Source organism: Molothrus aeneus, chromosome 1, assembly GCF_037042795.1.
Source record: "Molothrus aeneus isolate 106 chromosome 1, BPBGC_Maene_1.0, whole genome shotgun sequence".
Classification (NCBI taxonomy): Eukaryota; Metazoa; Chordata; class Aves; order Passeriformes; family Icteridae; genus Molothrus; species Molothrus aeneus.
In genome coordinates, this window is record NC_089646.1 from 52,737,440 (window position 1) to 52,765,082 (window position 27,643).

The 27,643-nt window shown below is 38.5% G+C and overlaps 1 protein-coding gene across 1 annotated transcript; it reads right to left on the reverse strand.

The window, feature by feature from the left end:
- Positions 1-157: 157 nt before the first annotated feature.
- STK17A (serine/threonine kinase 17a) lies at positions 158-26,433 on the reverse strand. Its single transcript, XM_066557213.1, has 7 exons — positions 26,108-26,433; positions 18,647-18,859; positions 11,429-11,573; positions 6,152-6,278; positions 5,394-5,442; positions 5,087-5,266; positions 158-4,296 (listed from the first exon to the last, which is right to left on the reverse strand). Exons 1-7 carry the CDS (start codon positions 26,284-26,286, stop codon positions 3,963-3,965), a joined length of 1,227 nt encoding a protein of 408 aa, XP_066413310.1. The 5' UTR covers positions 26,287-26,433; the 3' UTR covers positions 158-3,962.
- Positions 26,434-27,643: the final 1,210 nt, after the last annotated feature.

Sequence of the window (27,643 nt, forward strand, 5' to 3'; positions counted from 1 at the left end):
CTATAGTGGAAGCATATTGCTTTAGTACGGAAAAGACTTTGGATGCATTTTGTATTTGCTGCACATATTGAACAAATGTGTGATTCAGAAAACTAAAATATCAGTAATCCTGTTAATGGGTGTTTCCCAAAGCACAAAGAACAAAAGAGCCATCAGCTGTTCAGAAAACAAAATTTTATTTATTGTAAAGTTCCTGAAACAGTAAACACTTTATCAGAAGAACAATAAACTGGCATTATTTCTTTAAAACGTTGAACTGTCTTCCAGGAGCAACACCTGAAATATTCAAGAGAGATCTTAAGCCACAAAGTAACGTGATGCAAGGCCCATCTCCCTCCCCATCCCTTGTGAGCACCACCAGTGGAGAATGGGCAGAACTTTTATTTGCATTTGTGACCTAACAGCTCTCAAGGGGGATTCAGGGGGTAGATAACAAACTGGAATTCACCCTTTTGTATTTAGAGACCTGTACACAAAAATGTGACACATGAGACAAATCACAATGCAAATTCCACTTTGGACAAAAAGAAAAATATTGTTTTGTAGAACATTTAATTTAGCAACTATAAAATCTATAAGCCTCTCCCTTAAAGAGGTGAATATAGCAACAAGAGGAGACAAGGCTGTGCTTTTCATTAGGACTTAGCTATTTATTCCAACAACTGAAAGAAGGCCTAGGCCTGGACCTGCCCCTCCTATTGATACAGTTCATGGGTCTTCCATGAACCACAGATAACTCTGTAGGAACATCTGCCCTTCCATTCCTTCAGCATCCTGCATCTAACAGCAGCCATGCTCTCCGTGCTACAAAGGCAGCTAGCATGTGCTCAGTCTGGAGAGTGGGGACTGGGAGAGCATTGCCCACAAGGTCTAAGGAGCTGATTCTTTCTCCACAAGCAGCCCCTTCCCCACCATCACAGGAGCTTTTCCCAAATGACCTGAGTACGTACACACAGTCCCCCATATTCATGGAGCTGCAGAAAACCAGCTGTTCTTCACAGCTCTTGCTTTGGGCTGTTCCTCACAGCTCTTTGCCCCTGGTTTTACTGATGTGTCACTTCACTCGCAACTGAGCTCCTCAACAACACTGATTGAACAGCTCCTTGCTACAGCTCAGGGGAAGAACACCTCGCTTGCAGCTTTATCCACACTCACAGTGGAACAGAAAGAGCCTCAAGGGTGTGGGTCTGGCTGATAGTCTGGCGGTTAAACATTACAGAAAATTTTCCCCGTTAAAGGGTGAATATAAGATGCCTTGTTTATAACTTACACTAGTAAACCTTCACAACTCTATACAAATTCTTAATGACGTTAAAAAACAGTGTATAAAATCACCTTAAGGCACAAAGAGTTAAACAGAGATGCAGCCCACTGGAAATCTCAAAGCAGCCAATTCAAGAAAAGCTGGCCTTGAAGTAAGTATGTATTTCACGTATACATGTTAAGCTTCACTGTCATACATTAAAAACAGTATATATAGGACAAAATGTATACTGCTCAGCACCTACTCTTTTCCATTAGTACCAGTCTCAATCTGAGACATGATCTGTGGTTACAAAGAGGAAGTGAAATGGGATATATATATCCCTCAAATAGTTTGCTGTGGGCAACCAGGTGTTGTTAAACATGTGTGCAACACTAGCAACATTGTTCTGTAAGGGTAGGATATGAACATGCTTCAACCTCACTGCTCTGCTCAACTTAGTAACATATGGAAGTATGGATATGAGGGAAAAAAATTCAAAATGGCAATGATGGAAGATAGAAGTTGCAATCTTGTACAGAAGAATTCCATGAATCAGCGTCCCCTCACCCAAGCAAATTGTCTTGGGCAAATGACTGGAGAGTGAAAGATGGCCATGATGGCACTGTCCTGCCTAACAAAGGCTGAAATAGATCACATTGTAGGTAGGGTCAGCTCCTCTCTGTGTCCAGAAACAACCAGCTAACACAGATATGCTGCTGGCTCAAAGATTCTCCTGCTGAGAGCCTGCCAGAGCTGTCCAGCAACTGACTCCTTTCTCCAGAGCAGGAAAGGCATCTCTGCATTACAATATATAACACATCCAAACTCAGTTCTGAGCACCACTGGCTGTTTTATATGAACACCTTTGAGGAACAAGAAGCTGCTCTACCTACTTGAATAATCAATAATATGTAATTCCATAGGGGAAGAAGCTTGATAGAACAGTTAGGTGCAACTTCCCTGATGTGGCTTGAAGTAAAGGTAGCCCAACCTCTGGCAATGAAGGCTTATGGAAAAACTACCCATCATCCCACTGCTTTTGATTCAGCTTTCTTCTGTACTAGTGCTTTTCCCCCACCTTTTCAGCCATGCTGATCAGATCACCCCAGTACTGCTGCTCTTAAGCCATTGAACTTTTGTGTGAAGGAGGAACTGTAACATTAGCACAAAGCCCTGAAGTCCTCCTCACTAAATGGAGTCGAACATTTGATAGATTTGAAATTAGAAAAGTGTGTACCAACATGGAAAAAAGGGAAAAACTAGCTCAAAATTTTCTCTTCACTGTTTTATAGCAAGAAAACTTTTGTCAGAGTTTATTATAAAGGAACAGCATAAGGAAACCAAATAAATAGTTGAATAGTTAACAGTATGCAATATAATAGTACTAAACTTCCATTACATAAAAATTAAACTTTGGAACAGCATCAATATGAAAGATTTCTTAGAAAACTAGGACTCAGGCCAAGATCCTCAGATCTGTACATTGCAAAACCCACTCAGTTTTGGTGCCCAGTTGGTGCCAGCTTTGTCCTCTGAGGGACTGTGTCCACTGAGAACTATGACCCATCCATACTGCTCCCTAATCCCACTCTGCCAGGCCACATAACATGCTGTATTTCCAAGTGTCTAAGGGAGAGTGATCAGGAAGCAGGAGGCATGAGCTGCGCTTCACTGTTTCAGAAGAAGCAGTATCTTCTTCCTCATCTGACAGCTATATTGAACAATTGTAATTTAGCCTAAGGATGCTCCTTTTCTCCTTAAAGCAGCAGTTGGAGGAACAGAAAGAAGGTAGAAATGACCTCATGATCCCAGTAAAACCCCAGCTGGTTCTGGGGGAAGTGGAATCAAGGGCTGATTAGCTGGACAAACTGTCTAACCTAACATGGTAAAGTCAGTGGAGAGAACTTCAGTAACTTCAGAGGAGCTACATCAGAATGTCATTCTTTTTTCCTCTCATCAGCACTGTGTGGCCACACTGAGCTGGATTCTATTGGCACATCTCACCCAACAGGGGAGGGGAAGGAACCATCTCTGCTGGCTCACAAGTGACTGAAATAAGCAAATACATCACCCTCAGGAGCAGGATTTTACAGTGTTCCCAAATCATACATATCTCCAGTACAGATTTCTTTCCCAGTGGGGCATGTGCATCTCTGTCTAGAGAAGCTCAGCTCACTGTTCAGCTACACTCCAGAGGAGTCTTTGACCTGATGTAAACAAAGGAATACACACAGGATGATTTTGAAATCTGTACATCAAACCAGATGATCAAATTCTCCTCTCATTCAAGTTTTAGTTCCACTGAAGTTAGGAGGCGTTTGAGGAAAACCCAGCATTATATATTTGCATTAAATACCAAAATATATCCTAAAATACTCCTATTGACATCTGTCACCAAAACACTTCCAGTGTCAACTTCTCAAGAACACCAGAACAATTAGCAAAAACTGTTACCAATCAATAACAACAACAAAAAAACAGAAATAAAAATTAAAAACAAAAATAAGCTTATCCTCTTTGTTAAATTCATGTCAGCCACTTGAAATCTCATCTCTTCCATGAAAATAAGAACTTGGCACATTTTTTTTGTATGCCATTTATAAACACTTTCCTTTATCTAGAACATTTATTGCATATCAGAAATTCACTTGGCTAGAATACTTTTGTTTAGTAGAAAAAACTGCCTTCCAGTTATAGCTATGAAGCTCCATACAGTTCAGTAAATGAATTCTCCTGGTATTTCCTGCAGTAATGGTTCCTCAAATTTAAATCGTTTAGAAATGGCTTTCTGCTCAGTTACTTTTTCTTTTTCTGACTGCCTACATTGTCCCAGTGTGTATGAAGCCACTACAATTAGTTCTTCTGTCACTATTGATTCTTCCTCTCCCGTCTTCTCAGCATCTACTGATTGTTCAGAGGCAGAATCTGCATCTTTCTGGATGGCATCACTGGTCTCCCCTTCTGTACTCTTATTCCAGGCCCTGCAAGCAGGATTATCACTTTGTTCCAACCATGGATGTTGAAGACATTCCTCAGCAGTTGCGCGGTCCCTGCAGAGCAAGGAAAGTATTAAAATAAATGTCCAAATGAATACAAAATTCAGAACCTTGCAGAAGATATCACCAAAAATTATTCCAAGGATATGACTGTATTAAAGACAGACAGAATTGCACTGACTGCTATCTTTTACCAAAAAAGATCACAGCAATTCAAGTAGATAAACTCCTACCATTTAAAAAAAAGGAATTCATAGATCCCTAAATATGAGTTTACACTTCCATGTTGCCAACCATCTTCTGAAGTTTATACTTTTTATATATAGAAAAATTATCCAACTTCTTCAAGTATTCCCATAGACAAGCAGTAGGCAATTTCAATAGTTGGCATGTCCCATTAAACTGGTAAATTTCCACAGAAAACACCCGTTCTATTTGGGAACATGGAATTTCCAGTTTGCTGCCCATTAAGAAAAGTGTATTAATGAACCAGAAAAGGAAAAGGTTCTCTACCAACCCATCCAAGATTAAGGACTCAAAGCTCAGTTCATGTAAAAGACCAGCAAAGTACCTGCAAGAAGAATGGGTGTAGTGTTCACTGCTACAACCTACAGTTCATACACAGTTTTCTGAAAGTAATTTGAGTTTTAATTACTAACACTTGGACATCATTTGGAATATACAAGCTTGGAGGGAAACTGAGGAATTCTCATATACATAAAAAGCAATAGCACAATGAAATCAAAGTCCCCTTATACTTTAAAAATGAAAATACTTGCACTTGCTACATTTTAAATTAAGCCCGTCTGACAAATTAGCATATAGAATTGTGTTTTTTACTTACTCGGGTTTCTTAACCAGCAGAGTTTTGATGAAATCCACAGCAGACTCTGATACAAGGTCAAAGTCCTCTCCAGAGTAACTTACGTTCATTTGAGATATATTTAAGAATGTTTCTTGTTTATCATCCCCCAAGAAGGGTGATATCCCTGTTAACATAACATAGGCCAGTACTCCAATGCTCCTAAATTAAAAAAAGAAAACGGGTTTTTTAGTTAGCCTTTTTTTCTCAAAAGCAAATAAACAAAGAAATCCCCAAAGAACAACTCTTTTCAGTAAAGTTATGATGACCATTAATTTGTTCAACTTACCACATATCAGTTGCTGTACTGATGGGGTCATAACTCAGAATTTCAGGAGCTATTCAGGAGGGAGAAAAAATGGGTTTTGTCATATGCAGACATTACATTACAGCTAAAAAAGCAATAATGGTCATGTGGTAAAATTTAAGAAAAACCATTTGAAGCATGACAGTCTTTTGAAATCAAGATACTTCTATTCAGGTTATTTAAGTGGTTTCTATTATTCACTGTTTTTAAGTGTAAAATTTTTTTTTCCTTTTACTGCCATGTTCAGAAGCCAGGCCAGTCTCCTTCCCAGTTAAGGAATCTGTATAAGTTTCTTGCAGACAAAACAGAAATAGCCAACATTGCATATTGCAGCACTGTAACCCATAACTATGAAGATATACCACACAACTTAAATATATTCTCAAGTATATTTTCAAGGCCTGGAGTGGTTTGGGCTTTTTTTTAAAAAAAGAGAAAACCTACACTGGCTAAAATACTCAGAGACTGAGTATGTGAATTTAAACTTTTAATCCAGGTAATACTTGTTATGACTGCTGGTAAGACTCATCTAAAGTGTGTCTTCATCTTCAACATAAGCACACGATGATAGTTCATTAGACTGGCAAGACTTGCCAGTTCTACCTTTGGCAGCAGTACCAGTCCAAGTAATAACTCGATCTTGCAACACAGTAACTCCACAGCCAGGCTGGCATGCTCCAAATCCTCTTTTCACTCCCCAGAAACCTGGACTATTCATCAATCCTATAGTAACAACTTACCTACATATTCTGGAGTTCCCATGATCTCTCTTAGTTCCTCACTGCTCTTCATTATTCTGGAAAGGCCAAAATCTACTATCTTAATGTCTCCCAGAGGAGACTTACTGGTTAACAGAATATTTTGGGGCTGAAAAACAAGAGGAGGAGACTTTTGAGATCACAAAAAATCATGAATGTCGTTGACATCATATTGCATAATTATTTTAGACCATGAGCAACAACAGTGCCTCCCATAACAAGTATGATACCCTGGATCAGTTATCTTTTTTCCCCAAGGTGATTCTAAAGAGACACATAGGCTAAAAGGAATGGCAGGATTATAAATTTAGAATTGAGAATCAAACCTTTGTTAGCTTAGAACACATTGGAAATACATGCCAATAGCTGTCATTAAACAATAGCATGCAAGTACCTCCACACTTGCACCTTTCTAGTCCTTTGTATCACCTTTTTTACTCCTCTTGCTCCTTGATTCTTCCAACAGATGGTGTAAAATACCTCCCTTGGAAGGTTGTCCAAAATCACCCAATCATTTTAAAAACCCTGAACACACAACTATTTTGACTGCACCTGTTTAAAGGTCTGTTGCAACCAACCTAAATCCTGTTCAAAGTACAAACAACTGTATTACAGAATACGAACTGAAGTAGAGTTTTAAAAAAATAGCAGCCTGAGAAACAGGTTTTTAAGAGCATCACCTTTGGATAAACTTGTTTGCACTGACGTCACTAGATCTTGGCTGTCTTCCTTCAAAGCATCTTTGTGGTCATTAAGAAGTTCCTTACTATTTTAAATGCTAGCTTAATTTAAAAAAGAAAAACTTTGGCAACTGAAACATATTTTTGTCAAAAAAAACCCCCAAAAGCCACCAAGGTTTGATTTTCCCAACCCCCAGACCAGTGATCACACTGGGTTTTAGTATTAACTTGTCCAAATGGTAGTGCTGACAATTGGCACTGCTTTCATTCTTCTAGTGAGCACAAGCTCCATGAAAGTGCAGAAGTCTATTGGGAACCTGGATCATCTTGCATCAGGGTGGTTGAAAAGGGAGGAGGACAAAAGAATAAGAACAGCAAAGCAACCTCTGACAGATAATTCAGATGGAGTAACACCAACATTTATACTCCTTCCCTAATCACAGAGCTGCTCTATCCTCCATCCCCAGAGTCACTCATGAAGACATGCTCTCACATGAACAGCCTTGCTTTTGAATACAGAAATAAACTTGGGCACAAAAAAAACTTTGGCCACTTCTCACTGCAAGACCTGAATGTAGTCGAGTTTTTTGATTCCTGCAGAGTTAAACTGTCATTTGAAACTAACTCCATGGTGTTGTCAATTTCTTTTCTGTTTGTAAATCCACATATAAAGAATAGCTCTTTTTAAATTTTCTTTACAAATTGGGATATGGGGGCTATACAAAGGGTTTTGGAGCAGCACATTCCCACATTCTTTATAGTTCAGATTTGTTCTTCTCTATTTGTATTAGAAAAGCAAACATCAAAAAAAGCTGACTATGCCTCCCTCATTACCCTCTCAGATGTTATTCCCAGTGAGAAATTTAGTTATGAAGAGTCAAATTAAAAGCATGAGAAAAATATTTCTTTCCTCTATATTTAAATGAGGAAAAATTTTCAACGGAAAAGGTTTGTGAAACCCTTCAGCCCTGTATTTTAACATTTTAGTAGTTAAAGCAGTTGCCATTTTTATTGTCTTTTTAAAAAATCTTATTATGCAAAACACACCTATGCAGAAAAAAACCCCCTGTCTACAGTATGAATTGAGTCATAAGTCTGAATCAATTCCTAATGAAATACCAGTAATTTTCTTATTTTAAGGAATCATTATGGGATTCTTGTGAAGTACCAACCTAAACGCCAACATGAAACCTTAAAGAAGCCATAGCTTTGAACTCACCATAGTTTTCAGCCTGACACCATTACTCAAACTTTCAGAAAAGGAAGATAATTTCCTCACATCTGTAAAAGTGTTTCTCTTTTGGTTTTACTCTGCTAGAATACATCTAAGTTTGCCTAATTCCAGTCAGCCCACAAAGACAGGAGATGCTGGTTGGAGGCTCTCCTGGTGGCCATTCTAAAAAGGGCCTTTCACTTTTACCCTCAAGCACTACTGAAACTGTTGATGAAAACCATCAAATGGCAATCCTTGAAGACCTCCCATCTACTGCAGCAAGGCTTAAAGGTTCCATTTAGATCCTCTTATTTCTTGAATCTTTAGTTGGTTTCAAGAAGACACACAAAGACTAAGGACACATAATAAAGGTCAGGTTTTTAATTTAATCAATGCCTCACCTTACCTAATTTCATTAATGCTGCAGGTTATCTAATTATATAATATTCAAAAAACCTCAGATGCCTAGAAGAAAAGACAGGAATTACCAAAGAAATAGTGGTCAGAAACAGAGATACCCCAGCTTCATTATGTTTAAAGATAGTAAACTAGGCTGATTCTAAAAAAGTAAAAAGGACCCCCATATCTTCTTCCTCAGCCCCCACAACTGCTTAAATTCTCTTCCATTCCCGACTACAGTAAGCTTTTACCTAACCCCAATTCAAGATTAAGTCAAAGAGCAAATGAGAATACAGAGAAAGGAGACTTCCCTTACTCTGCAGCTTTTAAGCACCATTAAGAGGAGATGAAAGACTCCTGCCTACAATCTGTGCACACCCTGCAAATTAAATAGCATCAACACAATACTGTCAAGTGATAATTAATTTGCAGTTGGTAGCATTATATTTGCTCTTCATCCAAGTCAAAACTAGGCTACATAATTGTATTTTGCTATTAACAACAAGACACATTTCAACCATCTTTCAGTAGAACCATGCTTTTGGAAAGAAATGATCAGGTGACAACCTTGCTAAGCCACAACAAAATACCCCATTTCTTTCTGCAGTGTTTAGTCTCCAGGAAAATCCTGTATCTGTTCAGAGGGCAAAGAGAAGCTAAAGCAAGGTAGCTGTCAATGTCATAGATCTGATTCATTAAAATTATAATACAAATATTAAGCTGACAATTACATACAGACAACCACTTGAGTTTAAATTCTTCTGGGTACAGAATTTAACTTTTCCTGAAGGTGCAACATATGGAAAATTGGATGGACCTTTCCAAAGGAATTTGTAACAGACAAATGAAATCTTTAGAGACACAAAGGTGAAACTAATAGTGCAAAACCCCCCATTTTAGCAAGAATTTGTAAAATTTGCTATTGGCAAGCACCTTGCATAGCAGCAATAAACATACAGAAGTCTTCCAAATGTCATCACAAAGTACTTAGTAAATTCCACTGTGCTTTAAGCTGCAAGTTAAAGCAGCATGAGACACAAGATACAACAGAAGATGAGCACTGTAGGTTAATAAATATGTGGCGGAAGTGAACATCCAACTTTTTGAGTTCTGTCAAAAATGGGCCTTTTAAAAATGTCTTGTAAGGCCTGTGGATCAATTAATCTTTGCAAGTCCTGGTTTTTAATTCTACCATTTCCATAATTTTTGTTTGCCAGTACTCTGAAGACTTCCATAAACCTTATTTTGCAAAAGACTGATAGTTTTATATAAATCATGGAAGTCTTTTCACTGTGAGTAGGACCCGATTAAACACACACTGCAGTAATGTATAAACATATTAATAAACCTCAGTCACTACACAACTTCCTCTGCTCATGAACTTCTCTAAGGCAGCAAAACAATTCTGGATTTTTCAGTGAGAACTGCATATGCTCCATGCTATAGCATAAGTTTGCTGACCAATTGGGAAGCTTTTAAGTCAGCTTTTTATGAATTTCTTTTCTGGACAAAATCTGTAATCAACATCCCAAGTCTACTTTTGCAAATAAGTACTGTAGTCATAGAAAACACATCACATTTCCAGTTACAGATATCCAGCTGGTGATGCTAAAAAACACCACAATTTTAACTACAAACATGTACAAATATATACTGTCCACAAAAGACATTTTACACATTTTCCTTCAAGGAAATTAAATGGCCAAGCATTGAAACACTGAGTATCTTGTTTAAGCATACTGGAACTTTGAGGAGTTCTAACTGGTCATTTTTAGTCTTTCTGAACGCTTACTCTCACATCACTTACTAAAAATGTTTCATTAATACTTTTAGTACAATTATTAGTATTTTGTGTGTATGACTCAATCAAATTTTAAAGAATCCCACATAAAATTTGAATAAATGTTTGGAAAACCAGGCAGATGACATATTTGTGTGCAAATATGATTAATCTGCTTTAGCTGATGAATGGTTCATGATGTGCTAAGTTAATATATAAATCCATACAGCTTGATACTGGAATGTACTGGTAGCTTTATAACTGTGCCAAAATACAAATAAGTGTAAGTAAGAATCTCAGCAACAGAAAAAACATGCAGCAGCTTACAATACACTTAGTAAATAAGAGAATAGGACATGTAAAAAGAATTTTAAAAAATGCAATGCAAGTTACTTTTTAGACTTCTTGCTTAGTAATAAACTAGTTCAATCTCATAATAAGAGAAGCTGAAGAAAATTAACTGGAGCTTGCTGCCCATAGGAGAGGTTAGTTCTCTGGGTCCCTTTTACAAGTCCCTTCTTGACCATAAGATTTCATTTGATGCCAACTCTACTTGTCACATGATTTGGGTCAAAACTATTTTTCAATAAGAAAAAATACTTGTTTCTGTAAACCATGATTATTAATATACCAACAGGGTGTCAGTCAACTGTTTGGCAGCAAATGACAGACATTTAAATTAGGTTTTACAGTAATTGGGAAAAAAAGGAAGAAAATGCTCTAAATGTACTTAATACATTAATTTACCAGTCCTGTTTGAACATTTCATTCTGAAACATTACACATTATTCCACCAGTGTCACTACCACCCTTCTTCATTAAAACTCAAGTCAATACAAAAAACAAACCTGGTTTTCAATGCCCATATAATACCCAGACACTTTCACTGCAGTGTAGAAATAAGTCAGTCTTACCCAAAGCACTCATTTGCAATTTAAGGTGCAAGGCAAATTGACTTTTGAATTGATTATATTTCACTTAATCAAATTAAGTTTATATTTAACATAATCATAGAAATGCCCAAACATGCTTGCAGACTTGGTGGTTACTCTATCCCAAAAGTTTAATTTTTTCATTCAAGGTATAATTAGGTAAAATTATGTTAATTACAAATTGGCACTATTGTGACATAAGCAAGGAAGCCAACAGATGAGAAATCAGTAAGAAAAATACAGCACCAATCTTACCTTTAAGTCAAGATGAACAACATTGTTTCTGTGCAAGAATGCCACTCCTTCTAATATCTGCTTCATAAGTCGCTTAACATCTTTTTCTTTGAAGGCCTCCTCTCTTTCAGCCACACACTGGTCAAAGATTTCACCTCCAGCAGCACTGTGGACAGTAGGAATATTGTTAGTTCAGACTAAATTATAGCACCTATTTGGCTCTACTCGCACTTTTTTATTGTATAGGCAATATCAGCAGGAGGTATAATCAATCATTATATTTTCAGTTATTAGACATTTGGCAAGGGTTTACAGCCTTGGAAGTGATTTCTGCAGTATGGCAGCTTTGGAGAGAGGCAAAGATTTTAGTCATTTAGGTTAGAGAATATGAATAGAAAACAGAAATTTTGGGGACTACTTTTCAAACACGACTGACTTTGCTTTTAGATGAATGCCTCAATTGTTTGAGGACAGTGTTTTCATAAATGTTGTGCCTTTTGCCATTGCTATAAAACTACGCAGAAATTTGGCCAAGGCAAATCTCAGCAAACATAGAGCAAAGCTGCCCCACCTCCCACCCTCCTCAAAACACTTTGCACATACTCAAAAAATAAATGTAAAATCTGCAACTGAATTGTTTATGAAGTCTCTGGTATACAGGGATGCATTAAGTTTCTAAACTTCTTTCATCTAAAAATAGCTCTGAAAATTTTAGCTCTCAGCTTGCATTCTCTTTTGTTTATATATGTTTAAACAAATAACAGAATAACAAAAATATAAAAATAACGAGATATGAATGAATGTTTTTAAAGTACTTTGAAGCCACATGCAGTACCAGCTCTGTATAGCAATGGCTCTAGATAACTAAAATTGTTTTACAGTATAAACCTGAAGCATCAAAAGTAAAATAAACTGAAAAGAAGCTCCATCTTAAAATAAGAACAGGCATCAGGCATAAGAATGTTAGAATGGGGCCACTTTGCATATGGATTGTTGAACTCCTACTATGAAATCAGCACATACACCCTTTGTTCTGCATGAAATTCTATAATCACCTGTTAGGGAAAGGTGGTGAAAGCCTCAAGGACAAAATCCTCTCCAGTTACACCAAACTGTGACATGCAAAAATGACTTTGCACAAGCACTAATCTTTACTGATGCATACCCACCTACTCTGCCTTTGCTTGCTTTTTTTCAATGAATTGTACTGCCTAGGCTATCCTGAAGACAGCCAGGCACATTCAACACGAATATAACAGCAACGAGAGTGATACAAAAATGGTGCATTTCAACTGTGTACTCCCAGAAAAAAAACACTTAAATATATTCAAATGTTCATTTTGCCTATACTAACTTTCCTGCTACAGTCCTAGTACTTTCAAAACCCTCATGGATTTAAAAAAAAAAAAAGTTTTTTGCCCTTCAAGGTATTCTCACAGCTATTATTTTAAATTTTCCCTGCAGATGGTCTTACAAAAAAAAAAAAAAAAAGATTAAATTGTACCCTTTTCTAAAGAGTTTCAAACTTTCGTTCTATATGCTGGCTAGCTGGTACAGCAGTACAATTTGATTTATTAAACTAAGATTTTCTTTCAGAAAAAACATCTATTAAATAATTACTTTTCTTCTTTATGTATCAAGAGATAGAGCTCAAGAACAAAATGAGTTTTTCAAGGGAATATTAATACGATAATTCCTTTTGAAAAATTTCATATGCCTGACACTATCACATTTTTCTTCAGTCCATTTTTATTTAATTCATGGAAATAGTAATATTTCAGTTTTGAACAGGATTCAAATATTAATGACATTTAAAAAATGAACATCAGCTAATGTATTCTAATATCCTAAGCCGAATTCCTTGAAAAAGCAACATAACTTGGACTTTCCAGATAGGAATAGAAAAAGATCTACTGCAACCCATAAATTAAACTTTCTGCCTTAAGAATGCCATAATATGTTACTTGAAGAGTGATTTAATCCCTTGTAGCAGTGAATTATAGTGCACATACAGTGATAACATCTACTACCAAAATTACTAACACGGTATCTTTTACAGCAATAACCCTGGGATTTTGCTGGTAAAGCTCTACCACTTCAAATAAGGACAAAATACTTCTGCTATTTAATTCTGTGAAATCTGACTTATACCCAAAACATGGGATCACACTTTACATTTAATAGACCCACCTGAAAAAATAGTGAAATTTGAGGGTGAGGGGCCTTACAAAGCCCTGCTTGCTATATGTCTACTTGGTAGGCATCTGTTACAATTTGCTTATTAGTGCACCTTAATTAAAACTGAGGTAGACACCAATGCTAAAATGTAAGCTACCTAGAATTTTAATACTACACCTAAAGAATTCTGAATTATAGGTGTCAGAAGTCAAGGCAATAAAAGTTGAAGCAATGTCCCATCAGTGAAATCAAGAGACAGTGCTACCAACGTGAGAGTAGAAAACCCTTGATCCAGAAACTTTATTAAAAAAAAAAATTAGGTCTCTCTCTATACTTCTGAAGATGCCTGGGTTCATCAGCATTTTTAAGAGTGAGACATGCAAATCCAGCCCTCACACATGCACACCCACTTCATAACTTACAAGACACTGCCATTCTCAGCTACCATAGATACTTGGCTTTACAAAATAGTTTCACATGGGAAGGTGACTTCTCATGCAATGTTTTGTTTTTTGATCTTAACTTTGCTATTTAGGAAGCTGATGGGACAACTCCCGGACAATTCATTCTGTCCAAAGAATCCCACATTCAAACCAGCAACCCTTTACAAGAACACATGGAAATTTGATACTGCAAGACCATTTTGTGTATTGTTGCTGTGGAGCAGGCTTAATGGATTCCCTTAAGCAAAACAGTCAGGGAGCTGTGAGCCAAGCCAGTCACAAGTGCTTGGAAGCACAATGCAAAAATGAACTCCAAAAAGATCCTCCTGCACACCTATTCCAAGTTCTGCCAAGCTCCTTAACAATACTTTCAACTCAGCTAGATTTCAGGGGGGGAAAATCTGACCATAGAAGGGCTCAAAATACCTGCTAAGAGAGTATCACAGCCATGTCACGGCTATGATTTCTGTATATATGCGGACCAGGAGTGCTCTGCTGTTAATAATATTTACCCATTTTGCATTAAATTGTAGTTTTTCTAATTGTCATTATGAAATAACTTAGCAAATGACTGGGCCAGTCAGAAAATACTCTTAGGGAATAAAAAGCAAAGAATTATCCTTAGGACACCAAAGTTTTTAGGAAAACAAGGCATCTTAATCTGAAAAAAAAATTTGATAAGGACATATTTAATGGCAAAACATTCTGAAAACTAGTGTTATTTAGAATGCATTATTTCTCTAGTACACCCTCCCTTAGCTAAGTGTATGAAAAATTTGTGAGACAAAAGGCTTTCTGAACTTGAAAGCTATGGCAACCATAATTCTTTAGCTATCTTAATTTACTTAGTAAAGTACTGTTGTGCCATTAATTTCTCTCATTTCAAGTGAAATCCAACTGCTCTTCAGCAATGAAAAGCATGCTAACACTTTATAACTACTTAGCAGCATAAATGAGCTAAAAGTCATTTGGAAGTCTAGAGGACTAATCTGTGTTACAATTATGTTGACTTTAGATTAAATGGAGACTACTTATCTTCCTTGAAAGAAAAATATCTTAAAAATGAACTATATGAAATTCAGCATCAAACTTCTTTCAAGTACACTTAGGAGACACTAACACAGCCATTTAACTTATCATTAGAAAAAGATTGAACAAACCTATTTCAGGGCACCTCAAGAAATGAACCATTCCCCCAGCTTTAATGGATCAGACATTAAGTTACTGTTCTGAAGGATGCAAAAGTACAAATCACCAGAGTACAAGTATGTAGACCAATTCCTAAAACACACTTGATTTCAATGCTGAGTTACATACAATCTGCAACGGACAAAAATTTACTTCCTGAATCTTCAACTCCGTCAAAAGTCTTTCTTGAAAGGGTTATCTTTGCAAAATAATGGAAGGCCATCTATCTTCTGTACATGGAGCTTACAGTACAAGCTGTTCACACCACAGTGCTTGTAACACTACCAGCAAAGGTTCATGCTCACTGCTGCTGACTGCCATACCTCTTTCCTTGGCTAGGCATACCATTGGATAGTAAGTGCACTTACTGGTAATTTTTCCAGTGTAAGGCAATGTAATGTACCAATGTTCCCAAAGCCTGAGAAAACTACAAATCCATATCTGATGAGAGGACATGGGAAGAGAAGCATCCAAATATATAAAATTGTAGATACTGGTCTTAAAAGTTCTTAGTTCTCAGACAAATGCATTTAGTTTTTTAGCTTCACCTTTCCAATCAGGCAGCCCAAGAACTGAATGAAACACAAACAAAGATAACTAAGACCATTTGAGAAGTTTTTGTATAAAATTATTTTAGATTTCAAGTCTTGATTTGAGACTGCTAACTAGAACAATTCCACTTGCTACTCAAACAGACAAGATGCAAACATTGGAGCAGCAGTTATTTGTGATTACAGTGGGTTTGCTTCAAGTTCAGTCTGTTGAATCCTATGCCAAATGGATCACTTCCTGCCAGCAGACTCTTATTTTAACTGGTCACACCGCCAGTAAGTAGGACAATAAATCATGTCCAAGACTATGTAAGTCCATTGTATTAATGGACATATAAGTCCATTACATTATCCAAATAACTATAGGTGAAAAAACACTTCATGCAGCATATAAAATAAATACTAACTGTGTCTTCAAGATGAAAAAGACAACTTCCTCCTCTTTTTAAAGCAAGTGTAACAGAAGTCTACTGTATTTACACAAGGCTCTGGCTTAGTTCAGAGGCTCTTCATAATAAAATATGAATGATGAAGATTTTTGAAGCTCCACTTACAGGACTCTATACGTTTGACCCACTAATTACCTACTAGTATCGTCTATTCCTTCCCCAGATGTGTAAAAACATGATGATAAACATTTATGAAAAAGACCAGTTCTTAAGCATCAGATGCTCTACTGCTCTTTCTTTCAAAAGAAATGGGAAGATGACAGGTAGGTTGCACACAGGTATCAAGTCCAAAAGTTACCAAATTTGCTTTTTCTTTTTATACCTGATATGTCAAGTTTCCCAGACTGTATCTGTACCTTCTAAAGCAAAAATTCCAGGTTCTTTTCATTCTATTTTCAGTGAAATACAGAAGCATAACTGGCCCACAGATTAATTCCAGGCTTTCTGTTACCCATTTAGACTTATATACCACTTAAATTCTGACTTAAATACCCTGATTGAGGTCTTATGACAACAAACCAAAGTCAGAGGCTGTTGTGAGGGTGGATGCAGACAGCCCCAATTTGCTATGCTACAGCTGAAGCCAACACTGTAATGCCACCTTGCTTCCCACTGCTCAACACTTAACATTAACATGGCCAATTTTAAGTTCGTTTTCTCTCAAAAATTTATAGTGCTTGAAAGACAACCCTCCATGTAACATTAATATTTCTCTCCCTGAAAGCAAAACATTTCCTGAAGGCAGAACCCTCAGCCCTTATGACAGATTCTACATCAAGACAAGAAACTTTAAAATCTCCGCAGATGAAGTTAGTGGCCAAGATTAAGTATTTGTTTTACTTCTTCAGGAGATAAAGATCAGCCACAAAGATGATCAAACTTAATAGAAACTGAAATGCCCTAGAGAAGCTTGCAGTCCAGGTATGTTCTTTAATCCTCTGCATTCAGAATGTCTGAAATTCACTAACATTCATACCTGTTTTGTTGCAACATGTCTTTGGAACACTAAAGAAGCATCCAGACATACTTGCTGAAGTCAGGGAAAGACTGTTTTTGTAATTTACAACTCCAGCACACAGCTATTTATCTGAAATGAGGTATGACTGTTTGATGCATATAAACCCAGTAATTTTGCTAATTGCTTAACAACCTATTTAATACTTCATATTAAAAGAGTTTTGCAACTGTAAGAAAATTGAGTTCTAAAAGAAAACTAGGAATTTTGCATTGAAAGTATCACAAAACTCATTGCTCATTTAGATTCCACTGCTCATATTAAATCCCATAGGATCTAGAAAATGAAACTGTATTTGAGTTTAAATTTCTGCTAGTGTTTAAAGCAGGTATTTATGAGTCTTCAGTGGCAGCAGTTAAAACCCCAGAAGTTGTCACACCTATGCATTATAAAAGATACTTGAATATTTCACATATTATGACTTCATTAAGGGCACAATGAAGTTTAAAAAATGTATTCTAGAAGGAATTTTGCCTTAGGAGACATGGTCTCATTCCATTTCACTGAACTTTGAAGATAGTTTCTTTTGACTTCTAAACAAGATGTGATTGGTACACAAGATTTCTCACCATTTCTTTTTGCTATCAAGTAAGAGAAGAGCTGCACAAACTAAATTGCTCTTAACAAACAAGTCACTTCTGAACTGTTGAGCCTCACTGTTCCTCTCTTTATTATATAAAATCCATAGAACTGAACAAGAATTGAGTTCAGTAGCAACAAGCATTTGGCTGAATCTTGGAAGCTAGTGAGATGCCTTACTATCTAAAGCCACTGGCATTTGAGATGAACAGCCACAACAGCTGCAGGAATGCCCATCTGGACAAACTGAAGTGGAGAAAACCACACAGACAAATGCAGAGGCAAGTGTCCTTTTGAAAGAAACTATTCTAAGTCTCAATCCTCCTCCCTTCTTTCCCCAAAAAGATACTGTTTTAGCAAGTTTTCTATTGCAGAAGGTTGTAATAGTTTCTTTTTAGCAATGATGTTGCTTTCAATACATTTTTGTAACTAGTAAAAAAACCACAGCAGATTTCATCCCATTTTTGCCACTGTCAATGAAATAAACTTTGGCTCTTGAACAGATACTCATTGCTTCTTTCCTCTTCCTCTTTCTACGCAGAGAGTGTACAGAGTTCATATTTCATTTAAGATGCTTTAACTACATAAATTATAGCTCAGCTTTGAAAGATACTACATAATTAGAGACATTTGTTATAATCTGAAGTAGTTATGAGACTGCACATAACTTTTTGTAATCGTCATTTTCTTAGCAATTATTCTTGAAGTTTAGCAAGGGTAACAGGCAACCAATAATTTTTTTTTTACATTATTCATATTGATACACAGTATTTTTACATTATTATTTTTAAGCAAATACTGCAGAAAGTTACTCAGGAATTATTACTAATACTTACTATTCCAGGACTAAAATCATCTCTGTCGCAGTTTCATAAACTTCATGCAAGTTAATGACCCAAAGGTTGCATTGTGCCAGCTCAAGGACTGCAATTTCATGGATTATTTCCATCCGACAGTCTTGGCCCTTTCTTCTTTTTCTCATGAATTTTGCTGCAAACTCTTTTTCAGTGTCCTTCTGGATACACTTCTTCACCACTGCAAATTTTCCCCTGAAATTAAATAAGAATTTAGTTTTATATGCCTTAGTGACAGCACGGCCTTATAAATTAATGTTTCAGGAAACTTGAACCGAATCACTATTGGCATTTAAGATTCAATCTGAATTTAGAAAGATGCCTTGCTGAATGATGATCTCTGTGTTCAAAACACCTCAGCCCAGAGTGTAAATAATTTCCATGAAATATAAGGAATTAAAAAAAAACCAATCAATTCAAACAACACGGTTTTCAAAAACACAGAGCAAACAAGCTGTGCTAGTTCCCAAGATTACATTATCCTCCAAACTTTAATTTAAAAAGCTGGCAAAATCCAAATGTACAAATGAGCAATTCATGCTTTCTCTGACCACCTCACAGTAACCCAGTTACTGTGTTCTGAAGTATCCCACTATATCCATGGTAAGAGCACTCCCATTGAATCCTGCTCCATTTGCCATGCAACATCCATACTCTACATTTTTCAAGATGGTATTTTCACCATGGCATGTCTCAAATGATAACAGCTGGAGTTTTTTGATGAATAGTTCTCAAAACCATCTACTTATACAGTGAGACTTAGAAAAAGGAACACGGATAATGCAAATACAATGGAGCAGCATGACTAAAATCAAGCTGTGCAGCACAATTTTGGCAGCAATGCCAAGGTGAGTAGGAACAGAGAGCAGAGAGCTGAGCAGGGTGCTTAGCCCACATTAATGAGCGTCACCTCGGCAGAACACACACCTGATGATGCAGTGGGCCAGCTCAAACCACACTGCCGCGCTTGCGTCACACCACTTCCCCCACAGCACTCTGGCACAAGTGGCTGCTTTCAACTTCCTGCAAGAGTCCCACACCACCTGCTCCACTCGGTTCCACTCACACAGGGCTGATTTTTAGACTAAAAAGGTATTTTAATTAATACCTCTCACTAATGCAATGATGAATTCTTACACTTTGAAGTACAGTAACCTTACTTTAGCTCTTACCATACAGGTATAATGATCATCAAAACTACCTTTTTTATTTATATGTAAACATTTTCTTATAAAGCTGCAGGAATAGCTTTGAGATCTTTGTTTTGGTCCTTTACTTACTGTAGGGTTGCTGAAACCAAAATAATAGTCATCATCTATTTTGGAATAGAATTACTATGGGTTTTGCCTCTCCTACCTCCAAGCCAAAGTTCACAGAATTAACCACTTCAGCTCATGTCAAAGATTCCACTCTCCCAGCCTATTGGCAGAAGACTGTTATCCATGAAATGTAACTGCTAAACAAAGTTGTGGTTGGCTTGCTTTTAATAAGCATTTGTTTCAAAATCACACAGTCTAAATGAATCAAGTCAAATAAGTACCCACAAAGTGGGTATTTGCTAGGCAATCTCAATAAAATAATTGGACTTGTAACCACTGATACAGCCACAGTTATTCCTCTAGGAATACTATTTTGCATAAGCACATTATCTACAGCATAGTAGGTATTAAGACTAGATCACAGCACAGTCCAGATGTCTAGTGAAGGTAGACAAACAGCAAGAATATGCTTTCAATGTCTTGAACCTAACTTTTTGGGAAAATGTTCTTAATTACTAATACATACATGAAGACAAAACTATTGAAGTTTGTAAATGCATGAAGATGATTTTGTAGCACCACATTTACGTACAGTAGGAAGCTATGCATTTATCAAAAGTGTTAATACACTTGTTCAAGTTCTTAGCACCAAAAAACATCAAGAAAAAAATCAATTCGTAAGTATGTTGTCAAAAAACAACATATAAAAATAAATTGAGAAGCCCTTTCACAGCAAGTTATTTCAACACCTGATAGATACTAAGCCTTAAACCAATAAATTTAGGTCCCTGCCTGGGTTAAACCAGGCAGGTTCAACTTCTCTGTTTTCCTTATATAGTCTCAGAATGCACTGCGTACTTCCTCTTGAATGTTGCCTTAGTGCAGTCAAAAGCTTTTAATTCTGCACCAGGAAGAACCTAGAGAAAGTGGCTTAGAAAAGTTTGAAATCTCTATAATGCAGCTTTCAAGTACCGTGCTGTTTTGAATTACATACAAAATCTATCTGGAAACAAGTTAATTAGCCTAATGAGTACCGATGTTGCGATTCGCTGTGCATTAGTCACTATGGAAATAAAACAGTATTCATGGAGCAGCAAGAAACAGCAAGAGCCACCACCACTGTGTGTGGCCACGCATGTCCTGTTTAGCTGAGCTGGCCAGAAGCCTGATAGGTGACGTTATTCAAAGGACAGGTTACACGGGAGTTCAGCTGGCTGACAAATACTAATTCTAAATTGTTTCAGACCAAGAATCCTGCCCAGGATTCCTTTTGGTTATACCTATAATTAGAGCTATTATAACTACTGCCTGTTAGAACTCATCTTTTCTGAATACGATCCCCAAAAAGATCAAACTTGACAAACCTGATGTTTATAACCAGTGGAACTAATTACTATGCAGTGATCTAGATTCATGTCTGAGAAAATTTCAGAGCTAAGATCCAAAGATAGCATCCACTATATGGTTACACCAACAGATAAATTTTAAATAATTTCTTTTTGATTGAGACAGAATAGTAGATAAGACATATATAAACAAGCATTCTTATGAAGTATACATTGCATACATTTCATCTTTGCTTTTCTTAAAGTCCTGCTTTTCAGAACTTATAAAAAAGTATATAAAAATAGTGTTAGATCACATCATTGCTACTTTAGTGTATTGAGAAGAGCTAGCACTGAGAATGTTGCATGAAGGAATAATTTTGAGATGAAAATGTTAATGCACATTTGTCAAGTTTAAAACAGACCACCAGACATCCAATCACAAATAAAAATGCTTTGGAGGGAGACAAGAATAGGAAACTCTAAATAGTTCTCAGTCCTCACAAGAGTCTCGAATATTCAAGAATGAGTTAAGATAAATCATCTCTGATTACAAAGAAGCTCAATGTCACCTTTTCAGATTGCCAACAGAATTTGCATTGTTTCATTAGTCACACATTATAGCTCAAAGGAAAATTGTCAAATCACAAATCAAATGTCAAATCAGATAAGCAGCAACATTTATATGACACCAATTAATTTTTTGTCCTAGGATCAGAACAACAGAGAACTAACCTTACTAATTTATTTATAATATATAACAATAACTAAGCTTAACTAAATATTTTAAAATAACTAACCTTATTTTTAAAGTGGCCTATAAAATACTGTCACTGTAACAAATGCAGGAACAAGTTCTTTCTGGGAAGATGTTTACTTTTTATAAAGTTCAGAAAAAAAACTTTTCTGAGATCCACAATACTATATGCAGTTTATTATGTAACTCATATCAAACATTTCTTCTGAAGTGTGGGGTTTTCCCCCTGACAATTTTGGATTTCCAAACAACAAAGTGCAGGGATTACATTTCTGATGTTCATGAATATTTTACTCACATAAATTTATTCTCAAATGGCAAAACCAACTACTTGCAACTCTTCATTTTCACCTCTTTTTCACTTTTCCTTAGTTCTACAGCTATTTCACCCCAGCTGTGCTACTGCAGAGAGCAGCTGAGGACAGCAGTGTCATGGCACAAAATGGTACAAGTGTCATTTACTGCTAAGACACACATCACTGAAACCCACCTGAGAAATACAAGTTCATGCCAGAGTTGTTCTTTTAGGGGGAAAAAAAAAATCCAAGACATGCACATGAAACTACAGCCACATCACTAGTCAAAAACAAAGAATATTTCACACTCCTTGGATGATTAGAGTATTTGTTATTCTTACCTTTGGGTGGAGAATGGGCTTGTATGCTTTAAGAAAAAACCGGGAATGAGAAGAAAAAATGGAATTGCATTGGACATATTTACATGTGTGCACACATTTTGCTAGCAGATAATTTTACTGTGGATCAATCATTTAAGGTGACCATTACCTTCCAGAAGACAGACCAGTCAACTTATTCCTCCCTCTAACCTAGCTTTAGAATCAAGAGTATTATTTTCTGTACACAAATGATGACTTCTAATATGTGCATAGCTTGTTTCACATAAAAAAAGTAGTGCAACATTCCATCAACAAACTGAAGAATAGCCTAGTAATACTTTGTCTGCAATTAGGAGTTTTTTTCTCAAGGAAAACAAACAAAGCAACTAAATATAACTATAGTAGACTCTTTAAGGAAACACTTGGTAGTAAAAAATGTATTGTTCCCCATTTTACAGTACAATTATGGCTTAAGCACAAATGGTGAGGGGAAGAGTTAAGCAATTGGTGTCTTGTCCTCTGCAAAGGTGACATGGCTTCAAACTAACGTAACTCAAGCTAGCACTGTCTGAAAACATTTAAATCTCAGTGAGGTGATGAGAAGTGGCACCCTTAAAACAATCATCAGAGGTAAGTTTGATTTCAGACCTCATGCAAGTTCAGAATTGTGTGAGAATATTGTGATTCTGAGGACAGTAAAATTATTAAGGCTGCGAATACTGGACCAAAATGTCATATATTAAATAATTTAATTTAAAAACTTTTGTTTCCATGTCATGTTAAGGAACTTGCAATAATTTCCTTTCCTGAGTATCCATTATAACAAAGTTTTTGATATTTTTCCCAAGTGAACCTGGCTTTCCCAACAGCTGTGTTTCAACAGACTTGCAAATGCCTGTTCAGCTACTGAACGAGGCAGCACCTTCTGAAGCACACAAGCTCTACACTCTGAAAGCATTTTTTCTCCTGTGAGCAGAACCAATAAGCCTGACTTCCCACGGGTTTGCACCCAAGTCCCTCTGGTGACACTGTGGTCAAGTTTCCTCCTAGGTTCATCCATGCCTCTCATCCTGGACTGCTTCCCCCAGGATTTTTGCTCCCTAACATGCCACCTGTGGCCAGAGCCCCCGTACCACTCGTCCCAGCATCACCAGAACTACAATGCCTTAACATTCTGCCATGTTCCACTTTCTTCCCACCTCCTCCAAACTCAGGAGACTAGAGAACACAAAGCAGAGGCTCCAAGTGCCCTGGGAAGTTCAACATACGCGTGCTGACTGACAGAACGGGAGGCCAAAGACCGCACAAACCTGCTGAGCTCATGCAGCAGCCCTGATCTCAGCAAAGGTGAAAAACCAACTTGCTTCTCTCTCCGTGCTCTCATTTTAAAACATAATCCATACAAATGTTACTTTCAAACCTACCTAAAGTTCAGCTTTCAAACTGTTTCTCAAATTCTGGGAAATGGGATGGACAAACACAGAGTGTATAAACCTTTTTCTACCAAATCTTAATGCTAAAATAGATTATGTTGTGTGCACAACGACTGCTTTTCATCGAAGACAAAAACCTGCCATACCTGGCTGCTAATTTGTTCTTTGTAAAGATGAACTCTACCCATAAAGAATGACACAATTTATGAACATATAAAAGTGAAACCATTTGTGTTAATAAATTATCAATAAAATTATAGTTATAAGTGGCAGAGAGATTTTCCACCTACATTTTGTCACAGAGTTGGCAAAAAATAGTCTTTGAGTATTTGAGCTAAAGTATCTGCGTTTTAAAAAACAAAATTTAAAATTGTTGAATAAAAACCAAGCACATGCATTCAAATGTAGAGATTTCTATATTCTAAAAGAGAAGATAGTGAAAACACTTGTGAAGTTGAGGAGAGATAGTCTGAACCAAAAATATGTGCAACTGTGCTCAAAACCACAACAAATACTCAGAACTGCCACTTAACTCATTTTAACTCCTGGTGCAAAATCACAGCCTTCACGTGAAGGTCATCCTTAAAATATTCAAAAAATATTCCACATGAAAATCCATGCTGCTATTTACTTCTTTAAACTGCAGACTAAGACTTGAAGCAGTAGTTAATTCTTATTCTTAGGTTAAGGAAATGATCTGAGTTTCACTTTTTTGTTCCAGAAAGAACCTTCATCTACTCCATGCTCTGATTAGGCCAGTGACTATCACCCGGCTCTGAGGGAAATGCTCATTCCATGGAAGAACTGAAAATATTTTCTGAAGTCATCTCAACTTCAAATAAAAAATAAAAAAAAACCCAAACCAAAACAGCAGTGATACCAGGACATTCTGTACTACACTGCTCCCATGCCTTTTGGACTGTTTCTTAGAATTTAGGCTGATTTGTAGCCTGTGTTTAGTTAGTTTCAGTTTCCAGGCCTTGGACATTGTGGTCACAACAATCTACAAAAAGCCTTCTCATTCCATGGGATGTTTCTCCCACCTGTTTACCATCTGAATGCTTCAGACTACTATGTTTAAACAGGTATTATTCTACTGGTACATCAGAGTTACTAAGTGAGCATTAAGCTAACACCTAGGCAGCCTAAATATTTGTTACAGGTACCTAATGCAGCTGCACTTGCCTCGAAACTCCTCCTTAGCTCCAAAGGGTTGGTTTTGCCACTATATAAACTGAGTTACACAGTGAGCATAACTTGCAATAGAACATACATTGAGGAGGATGTCTTTCCATATATCCGGTAGTATTCCATCTAGTCTTTTTTACTGAAACAGTCTTTGGATGAAGCACATGCAATTCTAAGAATACTATAATTCTTTTAATAGGAAGTGACAGAATTTCAGACAAAAGTATTGGTTAAGTGGTGCTGAAATTCCATATATGTAGTTCCCAAGATGCAGAAACCTTTTAATGAGCCTTTTTGCCCTAAACCTTGCATTCTATCAGTCATGTGTTGAAATTATACATGGACTAAACCTTACATGTGCAATCACTTCCAAACCCAAGATTTTAACCAGCTTTAACTCCTTGAAAAGTTCCACCATTAGATTACTCTAAAGCATATGCTATCCCAAAGGAGTGGAAAATTGTTTTTCCACGTCACAGCTTACAAAACTCGAGGAAATAATAAATACTTAAAAAAAAAAGAAAAAAAAAGGAGGGGGAGCGGGTTTTCTTCTCCAATGGAAATCTAGACCAATATCCACTACTCGAAGCACAGCATCTCTCCCCAGCCAGATCGGCAAGGCTGGGGAGCCGAGGATGACTTCTCCAGCAGCAGGAGGGACGGACAGCTGCGGGGTACAGCTGCCTCCCAGCAGCCTCCTGCAGCCGAGCCAACGCCGGGGGCACGCCCTCGGAGCCGGCCCGGCGCGGGCAGAGCCCCGCCGGACGCGGCTCTACCCCGGCAGGGACCCCCAGGGCCGGGCTGTCACAACCCCCCGGCCCCGCTCCTTCCCCCCGCCGTCCGGGGCAGCGGAAGCAGCGCTCACCTGCCGAGCTCCCGGCCGGGGCTGAGGCTGTACCGCTCCTGGAAGGGCTCCGTTCGGATGGGCGTGCGGATCTCCGCCAGGAGCCCGCCCCGCCGCCGGGATCGCCCGGCCGCGGGCTGAGGTGGCGGCGGCCGGTCACCGCGAGAGCGACCGGGCTGCGGCTTCTCGTCGGGGCTCATGGTGCGGGGCTTCTCCCTCGGCAGGGGGACGCCTTCTCTTTCTCCTTCTCCTCCTGTGCTCCCGTCTCCCTCCCGGTGTCGGCGTCCGTCCCGGCCCGCGCTCCCGCCGGGCGCTGCCGCGGGCTCGCGGAGGCTGCGGGCAGCACGCGCCGGCCGGGGGGGCGGGGTGTACCCTCACGGCCCCGCCCCTCGCGCGCCTCAGCTCGGCGGGCGGGCCTGAGGGAGGGACGGCGGGACAGCGCCCCCTGGCGGCCGCCGCGGGAGCGGCGGGTCCTTGCCGCTGCTCGGTTTAAATGAACCCCGTAAAGCCGAGGTTGTGTCTGAGGGGAGACACAACGTTTGCCTCCCTTCGTAGCTTGTATATCTTCGTGTCACTGCAGCCGGAGGATCCTCCCCCTCTATTCGGCCGTATCTGGAGCTCTGTGTCCTGTTCTGGGCTCCTCAGGACAAGAGAGATGAGGAGCTACCGAAGAGGGTCCAGTGGAGGGTGGCAAAGATGATCAGAGGTCAGGAACATCTCTTATGAAGAGAGACTCCAGGAGCTGGGCCTATTTAATCCAGAGAGGAGATCTAATCAATACATACAAATATGACCGAGATGGGTGCCCAGAGGATGGTGCTGGACTCTTTTCAGTGGTCCCCATGACAAGTTGAGGAGCAATGGCCACAAACTACAACTCAGGAACTTCCACCTCAACACAAGGAAGAAATTCTTTACATTGAGGGTGGCAGAGAACTGGAACAGGCAGCTCAGGAAAGTCATGGAGTCTCCTTCCCTGGAGACACTCAAAAGCAACCTGGATGTGTTCCTGTGTAACCTGCTGTAGCTGACCCTGCCTCGGTGATCTCCAGATGTCCCTTCCAACACTAAGGACTCTGTGCTTCTGTGATCCCCAGCCCAGGCCCGCACTCTGTGGGCACTCAGGTGTGTTCTGAGGGGCAGCAGGGAGGGAGTGTGAAGCCTGGGGTGAACCCACAGCAGGTGGAGGGCATTGGCCATTTGGGACATCCAGGCTCAGGACACTGGGAAGCAAGGCTGACAGAGGGTGAGGAGAAAGGGGCAGCAGCAGCTCTGCATGGGGCAGATGCACCTGGGCCCACCTGCTGAAGCCTCGGTCCCTGTGGTGTCTGAGGCACAAGCCTCAATTACGTCTTTCCCACAGCCAGGGCGTGTGTGGTGCCTCTCCTCCATGCGTGCCTGAGATCCTGGTGTCTCAGTGAGGTGTGCTGGAATTGCCTCCTAGTCATCGGTTTGTGCAGGCTGATGGGAATTGCCTCATGGATTTGGCATGAGCCTAACTGGAAAAGGCTTGAGAAAAGCATGTGCTCACTTCTCAATCCCTTCAGTGTCTCGATT